Genomic DNA, 14,430 nt, shown 5'->3' on the forward strand with positions numbered 1-14,430 from the left:
TTTAAAGAGTATTAACTCAAGCTTCATCTTATTTAAAATATAAAAATTTGTTTGATAATTTCATAACTTATTTTTAATGTTTAATTCCAATCCAAGAATTAAATATTAATTTTAAATTTTTTTACTTTGGCCGCCATTTTATATACGTTCATAAAGATATTAAATGTTTTATATTAATCATTATATCTTATTTTTAAAGCTATATTCAAATTTATACTTATATTTTTTCAATTTTTTTGTACTTAGATCGTCATTTTCTTTGTTCCCGAAGAGATATAAAAATTTTAATGCTAATTCATAGAGCTTGTTTTTGATGCTTTAATCAAATCTATATTTAAAAATTTTTAACTAAAATTTATTTTAACTTTGGCCGCCATTTTCTCTATGTTCCTGAAGAGATATCAAAATTTTAATGCAACAACTAAAACAACTATACACATATTGTATATCATATTACTCAGTATAACTATTAATACTCTACTAGATACATATTTGTATCAAATGACTCAGTATGACAAAATAAACTCATTTAGTCATGAGAGCTTATTTTTTATGCTCTATACACTTCTAAACGTTAAAATTTTTACCTAAATTTGGCCGCCATTTTTTCTATGTTCCCGAAGAGATAACAAAATATTAATGCAAGTTTTTATGTTTGCTTTTGATGTTTTATTCAAATCTATACTTAAAAAAATTCTTAAAATTTTCTTTACTTTGGCCGCCATTTTCTCTATGTTCCCGAAGAGATATCAAAATTTTGATGCAACTTTTCAATACATTATTAGTAGTGCTCTAACCGAATCTGAAGTCAGAATTTCAAAATACAATGAAATGCGGAAGGACAGACAGACAGACAGACAGACAGACAGACAGACAGACAGACAGACAGACAGACGGAAGGACATATAGAATTCAGTACGTACTCCTTTCAGGAGTTCGTGAATATTGTATTATTATTTTATAGTTTATAACTATATCTGAAATTTAATTATTCATCAAACATTACACAACAACAACAACTACAACAATAGAAATTGTTTATCAAGTGTTAAATAAAAATGTTTTAATTATATATTAAGTTTTAAATAGTTCAGAAATGTATATAAATAATAAAATATCAATTCAAATATTTAGCAAACATTACAACAAATATTAAATAAATTGATTAACAAATGATAAAAAGGATTTGTTATAAACATATAAACATTTTTATTGTTTAGAGAATATTTAATATCATATTTTTATTTTTAAAGATTAAAATAATTAAAATTAAATATATATACTTATTATTTTTTAATTTAAAAACTATACAAATATAATATTATAATTATAAAATTATTATTATTATTATTGTTTATACAAATATCTAAAAAATATTTATCAAGTGTTAAAAGGATGTGTTAGTCATACTTATAATAATTTCAAAATAATAACTATAATTTTTTTTTAATTAAATGTTTCATATATCTTAATGTAACAGTACTGTTAATGGATTTAATTAAATAAATTTTTAACTACATTAAATTTATACGGTATATATTTTTTGCATAATTATTCACATTATAAAACCTTTTTTTCAAAAAAATAAATAATAATAATTGATTGATTGTATTATTAATTAAGTCAACACTCAACAACATATACTTACTGTAATTATTGTTAGGTAACTACCAAATTTATTACACTTGTTATAATCACAATCATTGGTGGCAATAAAATAATTGTTGTTTAGTTTGTATTGATTTATATAACTGTAATAATTTATTTGTTGTTTAATTACTATATAAAATGACAATAAGGTAAATGACAATTTCAATTAATATCAGTTATTTATTTAATTTTAGAAACCAAAAAAAAAACATTTGAAAAATACCCAATGCTTTTAACGGTAAATTAAAAACAACAATTACCGGTACTGTTATTGTCTTATACCGTGTATATAGACCGTAGAGTAACTGATTGATTGGTCGCTTCCATATCATATGTTTAGATAACAACACTCTTATGATGTATTTTTGTCGATTGATTTACGATGAAACTGTAGATGACTGTCCAAATAGGACTTGCATTTAAACATTTTATTACATTGAGGACAGGGTATGTGCGGCTCGTTATGTATTTTCATATGTCTATTGAAATAAAAAAAATCATATAAATTCAATTATTATTTTACAAACAAAAAAATAATAATATTGTATTTATATAACTAACCTTGATAATTTTGTTTTGAATCGAAATTTTTTATCACATCCGGGCCAATGGCACCCGTATATCGCTGGACTGTCCTCATGCAGTCTCTGTGTATGCGATTTGAGATTTTTGACTATATATTATAAACAATTTTTTTAAAAAAATAAAAGAAACAAAAATATTAATTATTATTTTAGTGACTTTAAAAAAATAACAAAATAAATCATAACTTTATTAACACTTTTTTAAATACATTAAAACACACACAAAAACATACCTGAGTTAGTAATAAAGTCACAGCCGGGCCACTCACATGTATAGTCTTTAATACCAGTTTTACTATTGTTTTTGCGGACTATATTTTTATCCGACAAAAATTAATAAATAATATTAAAATTACGATACAGTTGTTATATCACAACAACAAAAACTAACTAACCATTGATCTTACCATCCTTTTGATGGATAAGCCGATGGCCTCGTAGACTGCGTTTACTTTTGAATAGTTTTTCACAGATAGGACACGGATATGTAGGATCCCGGTGCACATCCATATGACTAATGAGAGAGAAAGAGAAACATAAAAAATTAATAATTTTATAATATTAATAAATCTATTATTATTTTCATTAATAATTAAATAATAATAAACCTGGTCAACTGAGTTTTGAATGGAAACTTTTTATCACATCCGGGCCAATGACATATATGCAGTGCAGGCCTGTCCTCGTGAACAGTGGCCGTATGAGACTTTAAACGCCAATCTATAATACAGTATATATATATATATACATATAAAAAATATCTATAAAAACTATTATTTATTGGTATACCTGTTTTGGTAACAAACTCGCAGCCGGGCCACTGGCACTGGTAGTTACGTTCGGTAGTATGAACCAATCGGTGATCTTCAATGGCCCGTTTGGTGACCGTACGGTGCTCACATCCAGGCCAACCGCACAGAAAATCTTTGATACCCATGTGTCGATTTTTATGAGCTATAAATATATATATATATAATTACACAACAATTATAAGCCAACAAATAGCACTACAGCTAATAATGTAATAATAATACTAATAATAATAACAAACATTTTAGGGCCGATATGTTATGCGTCCGGAACTGACAGTCCAGCCAATCGCACGTATAGAATGTAACCGATTTGCCCACCGCATGGATGACCCGCATATGTAGATTCAGTGACTTAAGACAAGCAAACAGTTTGCCGCACAGATCACAGTACAAGGATTTGTTTGGTTTGATACGCAAATGTCGGCTTTTGATGTGCTCCCGGAGCTCATTGTTTTTATAGATAACTTTATCACAGTAGCGGCACTTATACTTTTGTAACGAATAGTTAACTAACAAACAAACAAAATAATTATAAATTATTTTTAGTATTAATTTTTAAAAAAAATAAAATAATGACAACAAATACATTGTTTAATTTGTTTTTCATTCAACTGATCCAAACCCTCGCCTTTGGCGTAGTGTTTGAATCGTTTGTGTTTAAGGACATCGCTTTGATCGGCAAACGGATGGCCACAGATGTCACACTTGTAGGGTTTGATGTGCCGATGATGTCGGTTAACGTGCGACTCGAATGACTTGAAGCCACGACACCCGTAGTCGCATAGATCGCAAATATAATTGCCATTAGGTGTCAGACATTTAGCTGATCCAATCAGACAGACAAACACCATTAAAATCAATAGAAATCATTGAATATCAATCAATCAATACCTTTGAGTTGTTTTAATTGGTCTTCATATGACTCGCCCGATGTTTCCGTAGGTATTGTTGTTGTTGTGCTATCAGTTTGTGCGGTAGTGCTATCAGCCGTCGACTGTTGATTATCACCATCTGATCCATCATCGAGTGACTGTTCGTTTCCTACTTTTTCAATCGCCGATGACTTCGGTGTCTGATTTGTTGGCCGCGGACTCTCATCATCGTTGTTGTTGTTTTCGCCGTCAATATCATTATCATCTGTACTACCGATCATCACATCGTCTAAAAAGTTGTTGCCGTCGTTGTCGTCACCGTTGTTGTTGTTAAACATCTTTATCTGACACTTAAACTCTTTGACTGTGTCTATAATTAGTTCATTTTCTTGACATTGATTACACTGTTTTACCGAAACTATTAATTCTTTAAACACTTCCCTATAGACCGACAACTGTTCGCCAAATCTTTCGTTTTTAGTTTTGTATTCAACAATAATATCGTTGACATCAATAGTAGTTATCTTTGGCCGAAAACTGCTATTATTAGTAGTCATAGTAGTCTTTTCACTTGTATTGGCCATCATTTCACTGCTATCTTCATCGTCATCATCATCAGCACCAGTAGTCACCGGCTTATCGACTGCAGCCGCCAAACAACTAGTAGTAGTAGTCTTCTCCAACTCTGTCCATTTGTCGGCCAACTGGTCGACACTATCGCAACACTTGGAACAACCGGTTGCGCAGTCCATCAAATCGTTGACCACTTCCTCAAACAATACCAATTGTTTTTGTAGTCTTCCGTTGACTGCTTTGATTTCATCGAAAGTACTATTAATATCATTGTTATTGTTGACAACAGCCGCCGTCGCCGCCGGTGTCCTAATCTTTCTCTTAGTCGTCGACAACTGTCCTTCTCTTCTGCTACTCTTCTTGTTGTTGTTGACAATGACATGTTGTACTTCATAGTCATCTTCATCATCGTCGTCGTCGTCATCCACCTCTTCAGCAGCAAAACTGTTGACCATTTCTTCGCATTGTTTGATCTGACGAAACAGTTGCCGATTTTGGGCACTAATCTCGTCGTAGAGATTGTTATCGGCATTGATGGCCACTATCTGCCGGTATCTGTCATCCATATCTATATATATATAATCCAAAACTTTGTGTGTGTGTGTGTGTGGATCAGTTCAGGTGATAATCAATGACAACAATAACAACAATACTATTGTTATGATTGAGTGAAACAAATGGCATAAACATTGAGATCTCATATATTAAGAGATATTTTTAGTAAACATTAGGTCATTATTATTATTATTATTGAGTAGAGTAGAGATGTCTACAGTACTATATATATATAAAATGTATTAAAAACTGTTTGATTATATTCGAAACCAAAACAACAGTAGATGCACCACAAGCACATAAATATATCATAGATTATACTTAATATATATATACATACAAATAAAATCGTATGTACAATAACTATGTAACATTGTCTATGCTCCGCCCCCTAAACATTTAACACTAGTATTGCGCGCATATATACAGTAGTATAAACACTAGTGTGCTAGTGGGCGGCCATTATTGTTTTGGTTTTGAATATAATCGAACAGTTCTATTACTTACAGTAAGCGTTTAGACGGTAATTGTTTTTTTTGTTGTGTACACCTGTAGACATCTCTACACTATATTACATGAAATTTTTTAACGAATTATTTCATTTCATTCAATTGAATATATAGTCAATTGATTTACGATATAATTAATACAAACTATTATTTGAAATACATTTTTAGTGATTAGTGAAGACAATCAATGACCACAACATCGGCGGCGATAACAACGGTAAAGAAGATACAATGACCACAACATTAATGCGGGATTCGTTTGATCGGTTCGGCGATGATTTGGTCGGACTATTGCTGTCGTCGATGACGAATAATATTAGAAGAAATGAAGACAAATGGAAATTACAATTAGTATCAAAACAATGGCAACGATTGATATTCAATGGACAGACAGACATTGTTTTCGATAATATTTCCGATAATTTTCGGCAAACAGTTAGACTATTTGCGGCAATTTTACCGAAATGTTGTTCAATGATTGAAACAGTTGTCATTCGTAACCACCAATTGTCTGAAGAAATAGTCGATCTATTGGTTAGACATTGTCGACGACTAAGAGGTTTACGACACTTGTGTCTTAGCTCATACTGTTTGGACGGCAATGATGTCAACGCCGACCGATTGTTGGCGACATTTGGACCACAGTTGCAATCATTTCAGTTGCTAACTGTTTCGGGTAATTATCATCAGGTGGTCAACAAACTCGTAGGTTATTTGCCCGGAATCAAGAAACTGGTTGTCGGCGGCGGTTATTATAATTCGCAATTAGTAGACATTCGCCACTATTTTACCGACGACACCGGTGTCTGTGTTTTGCCGACAACAAGTTGTCTACAATCGATTGCCATTCGGTTGACAACCGAATGGCATTTTAGTACGTTTGCCGACAACTATGGCCACCAATTGACAGCACTTGATATTGTTGTCGAATTTGAAAATGAATCAATTGTTCCCTCATTTTCTAAATCGTTGACACGATTTTGTCAATTAAGACGACTTAGACTAACGATTAATAGGTTTTCTTCGGAAATTATCGGCAATTTATATACCAATGGATTTAGTCGTCGGTGTTTGAAATTGAAATCTCTATTCATTTCGACAAATCATTTGGAATCGATTACCGATTGTCTTATTAATCAATTGATGGACACATTAGGCAAAGATCTTAAACAATTGAAACGATTAGCCGTTTATTGTCTTGTTGTCAATGAATTTGGTAATAATAATAATAAGACAATACTAACGAGTAATTCATTGAAACATATGAAACAATTAACACATTTGTCACTGAAATTGGGAATTAATGTTATTAACGATCGTTTATTCGATGACATTGACCGCCATTTACCGCGACTTCAATATATTGACATCAATCAGCCGGACATTACCCGATCGGCACTGCAATCCCTGTCCCGATTGCGTCACTTAAATACCGTACGATTAGACTATTGTCGGTTTCCTATCGCTAGCCGCTATATTATCGATGATTTAGTTTCGGCCCAACCGAATCTGGCCAATGTTTACATATCGTTTCGCTATTGTCATAGTAAATATTATCGGGGTAATTTTATTAAACCAATATTCAATTGATTTTATTTGTAACCGGTTTATTATAACCGGCATATTATTATTATTATTATCGTACTATTTATTTATGTTATAAATTGTTGAAATATTAGAAAGCAAATTGATTGTTATTATTATTACTATAATTTATATCTATATTATATTAATATATATCTATATTATATTAATATATATCTATATTATATTAATATATATCTATATTATATTAATATATATCTATATTATATTAATATATATATATATATATTGTATATATACAAAAAATTACGGTAATATATATTATATAAACTATCAATTATTATATTATCTTAATATTTGAATACATATTGTTTTAAAGTTAAATATAAAATACAATACTTATAGAGAATTAAATTTATGAATTTAAAAAATACAAATATTTTTATATATATTGAAATATGAGTTGGAAAATAAATTACATTTAATATAATACTCTAAGATTTTATAAATTATTAAAATATTAAATAAAAATGATTTTCATTTATTGAGATACAGTAAAAAAATATCTAAAGTATGCTTGAAATCTATAGAATTATTAGTTTAATATCAATGATAATAATAGTATCAGTAATAGTAGTGAATGGTTTGCACTCACGTATCAAACAATACCCGAACGTAACGCTCGACACGTGTGGTATCGGACGGTTGATGACACAGTTGATGACTACCGGCCAGTGTTTCAATTGGTCATCCAATGTAATCACTAGTAGTAGTATACAAAATGGACGGATAGCCAAACCGGGAGAGTGGCCGTGGATTGCAGTGGTTTTTATTGAAAAATATTTTTGGATATTTATGTTAGACAGGTCAGTTAAATACTAACAATATATATTATATTTATTATTATAGTTTTTAAAAATTATTTTTATTATAGTTTTTTTTAATTATTTTTATTATAGTTTTTTTTAATTATTTTTATTATTATATTTTTTTTTAATTATTTTTATTCTATATATATATATACAGTATATATACATATTGTTTATAATTTTATATTATAATTTATAATTTTAGCTATCAATGTACTGGTGTTATACTAAACAGCAATTGGATTATAACAGTAGCCCATTGTATCAGGTAATGTGATATTTAAAAAAATAAATAAATTTTATGTATATATAATGCAACATAAATAGTATATTTCGATAAAATTTATCAAAAATTTTAGATAATATTTTAATACTATTTGTTTGTTTATTTATTTTGAAGACCCGATTACACCATAAGTGTTCGTACAGTTCAGGATTATAGAGATACTGATGTTAAGCATACATACGGTGTCCGACAGGTTTACTATCATCCAAATTGGACGACTAGTTTTGATAAACCAAATCTAAAAAACGGTTACGACATTGTATTATTAAAATTAAAATCACAGATACCGATACCAAATGATGGCCATCATCGGTATCATCAGCTGAACAGCATATGTTTACCAGACAAAGACATTGTTAATACTGATGAAGAGTTAGCATTGTTTGCCGGTTTTGGTCGGACTGATGAGGATGTGGACAATTCAGGTCTACTGAGGATGGGTTGGGTTAAGATTGCAAAAGCAGTGTTTAATCATTTTGATTATTGGAGTAAATGGATAGTAGCCAACAGGTATCCAATGCTATCGGGATCAGCACTTTGTAAGGTTAGTACATATACACCTACTACTACCGGGTAATAATAATAATTATTATTATATTAAGTACTGTATATATATAATAATAGGGTGATTCTGGCGGACCATTGATCCAGTATGTCGGGGGTCGGGCCGTACTTATTGGCCTAAACCGAGCCGTAGAGACTACTGGTCATTGTCTGAGTGATAAACCAAATAAAGTAATGGATTTTATGAGAATTTCAAAAGAGATCGATTGGATTATCAATATTATTAATAATAATAATAATAATAATTAATTATTTAGATAACTATTAGTTTTATTTGCTTTTTGTTGTTGTTGTTGTTGTTGTTAAATAATAGTTAAAATACTAGAATTTATTTTTTAATTAAATTATTTATTATTTTTATTAACACAATAAAATTTAATAGTCCTCTTATATTTTTTTCAAAAAATCCTATGTATTCAAAATTTTAACAATTGGCAACCCTAACTATCAATACTAATATCAATTGCTAATAATAATTAATTAATTAATTAATTACTGAATTTTGTTATTTTATGTATAGTATATTATTATTTAGATTTTATTATCTATTAAAGTGTTAGTATTATTTAATAAATTATTATTATAATTATTATTATTATTACTATTGTTATATTAATTTAAGTATATTTTACATATTAGATATCAAATTATATTATAATAAATTATTTTGCAAAAATAAATAGTATTAAAATTTTTATGATTGACTTTGAAATATTAGAAAATGTAAATTAAAATTTTAGTTTTTAAAAAAATATTTTTTCATATTTTATATTCATTGAAAATATTATTATAACTTATTTTAATATAACCAATAAATCTGTTGATCATTAAAATATGATTGAAAACTATAAAACAATACATTTTCTTATTATTTTAATATCAATGATAACATTAGTATCAGTAGTATTAGTGGTGAATGGTTTTCATTCACATATCAAACACTATCCGAACTTAACACTAGACACGTGTGGTATCGGACGGCTAACACAGTTGATGACTACCGGCCAGTGTTTCAATTGGTCATCCAATGTGATCACTAGTAGTATACAAAACGGACGGTTAGCCCAACCGGGAGAGTGGCCGTGGATTGTATTGGTTTCAGGAAAACGAACTTATTATGAATATATATTTTTAGAGAGATATCAATAGTAATTATTATTATTTTTTAATATATATAAATATATATTAATTATAATTATATATTAATATTCAACTAAATAACTCAACTACCGGTATATTATAATCAGAGTTAAGTAAAGGAGGTAGGGGGTGGGGGTAAGACCAAAATATCCCCCAAGATTTTTCGAAAATTTTGCAGATTTCACCCCAGTCTACCCCCTCCCCCTAAAATCCAAAACCTTGCTTAACACTGATTATAATATAATAAGTGATTTTTGAAAAAATACATTTTTGTTTAAATATACACATTATATAAATCAATATAATATAAATTGAATTATTTTAGCATAAACAATAGTTATATTATTTATTTAAAAAAACAAATATATTGGGTTGCATTTCATTATATTTTATTTATATTAATAATTGATAATTTATTGATAATATTTTTTTAAAAGTCAAAAATGCACTGGTGTTATACTAAGCAACTATTGGATACTAACTGCTGCACATTGTATTAAGTACTGTATATTTGATAATTAATAATTATTTAATTAATTAAATCATGTTTTTTTAAAAAAATAAATGTAACAAATGAATAGAATTATTAATAACTTTAAAAAAAATATTTATTTATTTGTTTTCAAAATTTTTATGTCATCTAAAAAAATCAAATTTAATCAAAAAGATTTGATTACGTGATTACTGTCAGTACAGTTCAGGATCAGAGACATACTGATGGGCAGACATATGGCGTACAGAAACGTATTGTTCACTATAACTACTATAATGCCGATAATGATAAGCCAGACTCCAGATATGATATCGGATTATTAAAATTGGATAAACAGATACCGTTACCAAACACAACAACAACAACAACAATGAATGGTCATAAATATGATCGGTTGAATAGTATTTGTTTGCCGGACAAAAACATTGTCAATACCGACGACGAGTGGGCACTGTTTGCTGGTTTTGGTTTTATGGATGAAAGTCTCGAAAATCTAGGACCAGTTAAGATGGGTTGGCTAAAGATTCAATGGTCAAGGGATATAGGTTTTCAAAAATATGGCGATCATATAATAGCCTATAGAGATCCTATTGGTTCAGGTGCCGGCTTGTGTAGGGTAAGCCACTATCAAACTAACTTAGAAAAACCTATTTATTGATATATATAAATAATATATATTAATATATATATATATACTGGTACAGTATTGTAAATTTAAATATATTACAAGTTATATAATATATATACAATTAAAATAATAAGTTAATAATAATGTATATAATAGGGAATTTTACTGTGAATTTACTGTGAATTTACTGTGAATTTTACTGTGAATTTACTGTGAATTTTACTGTGAATTTACTGTGAATTTACTGTGAATTTTACTGTGAATTTTACTGTGAATTTACTGTGAATTTACTGTGAATTTTACTGTGAATTTACTGTGAATTTTACTGTGAATTTACTGTGAATTTACTGTGAATTTTACTGTGAATTTACTGTGAATTTTACTGTGAATTTACTGGGAATGCTGGGTAAAAATGCAATAAAAATTTTTCACCCCCTATACCCCAAGATTTTTCGCCAATTTTACCCTACCCTGGGTATCCCCCCTATGAGATCAAAAGTCCGTGGCTTAATGGTGTAATGAACTAAGACGTCGGCTGTTTGCACTTGTTGCCTGAGAAACAACATAGAGGTACGACGTCCGGGGATCGATTCCCTGGTGAGCCACTGTTGTTTATTGCCATTTCAAATATTAAGTAACAGCTAGTTTGGGTACAAAGAATCGTCCCCTTACCAAGCTGACTTACTGTTTGTAGGTACTCCTCTAACTATGCTTATGAGTGCTATACGCATGCTATGGGTAATAATACAAAAAAAGGGGACAGGGTCTCCAAAAAGTGTACCATACATACTATGTGACGTGCACTATAAATCCTGATCCTTTTTTATGAGATCAAAAACTTTTAGCAACCCTGGTATAGATATATATATATATATATATATATATATATATATATATATATATATATATATATATATATATATATATATATATCTATATATTATATAAATTGAATATATATATATATATATCTTAAATGTTTTTTGTTGGTTTCAATTTTTTTTCTTCAAACAATAGGGTGATTCTGGCGGACCATTGATCCAGTTTGACGGTAATCGTGCGGTACTTATTGGCATAAATCATGGTATTGGCAGTACTACTGATTGTCTTGGATATGACACCTCTAGTTATATGGCATTCATAAGAGTTTCACGATTTATTGATTGGATTATCGAAACTATTAAATTTAATTAATTGCTATTTGTTTTTTGTTGTTTATTAGATTAGACTTTATTAGGCGTGGTTAACATATTACGTTCACACTTTTTAAAAAATCTAGACTCCCTCCCTCCCCTATGTTCGCATTTGTTTGCATGTAGCCCCCCACCACAAGAAATAAAATATTATCTAAATGCAAACGTTCTTAAAGACTATACCTCTCCCCTCCCCCTCGTTCGCAAAAGTTCGCTTTGACTAACCCTCCCCCTCCCCTCAAGTGCGAACGTAATATGTGAACCACGCCTTATAGTTAGTATTAACTATTAACTAATTATGTTAGTTCATTAAAATGTTAATAATATTTCTAATAATATTATTATATTAAATTACAATAATTATTTTATTACACAATAATGTTTAGTATAATTTTTATTATTATTGAATTTTATAGTTATTTAATCTTTTTTTTTAAAAAAATATTTGTTACATATTTTTTATGAAATAATTGCTATTTAATACTATTAAATAATTATAACTTTTTTAAATAATTTTTTTTAATATAAACTATTAAATTATGTAATATCCTTGAAAATAATACTTAGCAATACTTTAGTTTAAATTTTTTTTTATAAAAAAGTTTTTAGTCTATAATAAGTTTTTTCAATTTTTATTATACAATTATATTGAAATTTGACTACAATAAAAATTACAAATAAAATAATATTCAATAAATTACTAACTTTTAAAGCATTTAAATTTAATATTATAAAATATTCAAATTAAATATAAATATAAATAAATGATAATAGTATGTCTAAAACATGTAAAAAAATTAATTTTGTTAATAGTTTAATAATAATAATAGTATCAATAGTAGTAGTAGTGGTAAATGGTTTGCACTCACGTATCAAACAATACCCGAACGTAACGCTCGACACGTGTGGTATCGGCAGACAGTCATCACTGTTGATAACTGACGGCCACTGTCTCCGGTGGTCATCAAATGTGATCAATAGTAATAGTAGTCTACAAAATGGACGGATAGCCAAACCGGGAGAGTGGCCGTGGATTGCATTTATTTTGGGAGAAAAAACCTATTATACATATTTGATAATTAAGAGATATGAGAGGTAAATGTTATTAAATATGATATAACATTTATATATAATATAACAATAAGTATATCGAAAAATAATTTATGTATAATTACTCTAATTATTGATTATTAGAAAAAATTAATACATTTTTTTGGATAAATTTTAATAATTAAAAAATACAATATAATTTTAAGTTAATTTTTTTAGCATAATCAATAATTCAAGTATTTAATTAACTATTATACCCTAATATATATTTAGAAATAATATGTTTTATTTATAGCAAATATACTATAATTATATTAATATTTATATATAAAAATAACTATAATTATATAAATATATTAATTTAAATATTAAAATTATATATTATAGTTATAGTTGTACTGGTGTTGTACTAAACAACTATTGGATACTAACTGTTGGACATTGTATTAGGTATTTGTAATTATTATTATTTTGAACATATCATAAAATCTATAATTTTATTTTAATTCAACAATAAGTTTAATGTTATTTATTTAATAATAATAATAATTTGTTATTTTCAACAATTTTTTACCAACAAAAATATAAAATACTAAAAAAAAGAAATGATTTTAAGCTAACTGTTAGCACAGTTCAGGACTGGAAACATAGAGAGGGCCAGACATATGGTGTAGACAAACGTATTGTTCACTACAAATACTATACGTTTGATAAAAAAGATAACAGATATGATATCGCATTATTGAAATTGGATTCACAGATACCGATACCAAACACCTACACAACAACAACAACAACAACAGGTAGTAGTGGTCAGTATCCTCAGGTAAACGGAATTTGTTTGCCCGACAGAGATATTGTTAATACTGATGAAGAGTTGGCACTGTTTGCCGGTTTCGGTCGCATTGATAATGGAGTCGACAATTATGGACCACTGATGATGGGTTGGCTTAAGTTAGATAAACTATTGAACAATATTAACGATAAATGGGGCGATTGGTTCAGAGTTCATAGATATCCTGATAATACAGGTGCAGCTATGTGTAGGGCAAGTAAAACAGTAATTATTATTATAAAAAAAAACAAAACAAAATTTACTGATTGTAT

General features: G+C 28.4%; 1 protein-coding gene across 2 annotated transcripts; it reads right to left on the minus strand.

The window, feature by feature from the left end:
* Positions 1–1,876: 1,876 nt before the first annotated feature.
* On the minus strand, positions 1,877–5,188 carry LOC128954434 (zinc finger protein 83-like). 2 transcript variants are annotated; one of them, XM_054300014.1, is made up of 9 exons: positions 3,938–5,188; positions 3,633–3,869; positions 3,286–3,555; positions 3,024–3,188; positions 2,843–2,954; positions 2,642–2,748; positions 2,468–2,545; positions 2,212–2,323; positions 1,877–2,129 (listed from the first exon to the last, which is right to left on the minus strand). In XM_054300014.1, the coding sequence occupies exons 1-9, from the start codon at positions 5,055–5,057 to the stop codon at positions 2,003–2,005; spliced, it is 2,328 nt and encodes a 775-aa protein (XP_054155989.1). In that variant the 5' UTR covers positions 5,058–5,188; the 3' UTR covers positions 1,877–2,002. The 2 variants fall into 2 exon arrangements, with proteins under 2 accessions (XP_054155989.1, XP_054155988.1); XM_054300013.1 differs by having other exon boundaries at positions 2,630–2,748.
* Between the last annotated feature and the right edge of the window lie 9,242 nt (positions 5,189–14,430).

Source organism: Oppia nitens, unplaced genomic scaffold (genome assembly GCF_028296485.1).
Source record: "Oppia nitens isolate AA-2021 unplaced genomic scaffold, nextdenovo-longstitch-racon4-pilon3 scaffold27_pilon_pilon_pilon, whole genome shotgun sequence".
Lineage (NCBI taxonomy): Eukaryota > Metazoa > Arthropoda > Arachnida > Sarcoptiformes > Oppiidae > Oppia > Oppia nitens.

Coding starts and splice junctions, on each gene's coding strand:
- LOC128954434 (XM_054300013.1), bottom strand. CDS start 5,057: ATGGATGACAGATACCGGCAGATAGTGGCCATCAATGCCGATAACAAT. Junction 2,324..2,467: donor TGACTTTATTACTAACTCAG/GTATGTTTTTGT, acceptor TATAATATATAG/TCAAAAATCTCAAATCGCAT. Junction 2,130..2,211: donor TTCAAAACAAAATTATCAAG/GTTAGTTATATA, acceptor TTATTTCAATAG/ACATATGAAAATACATAACG.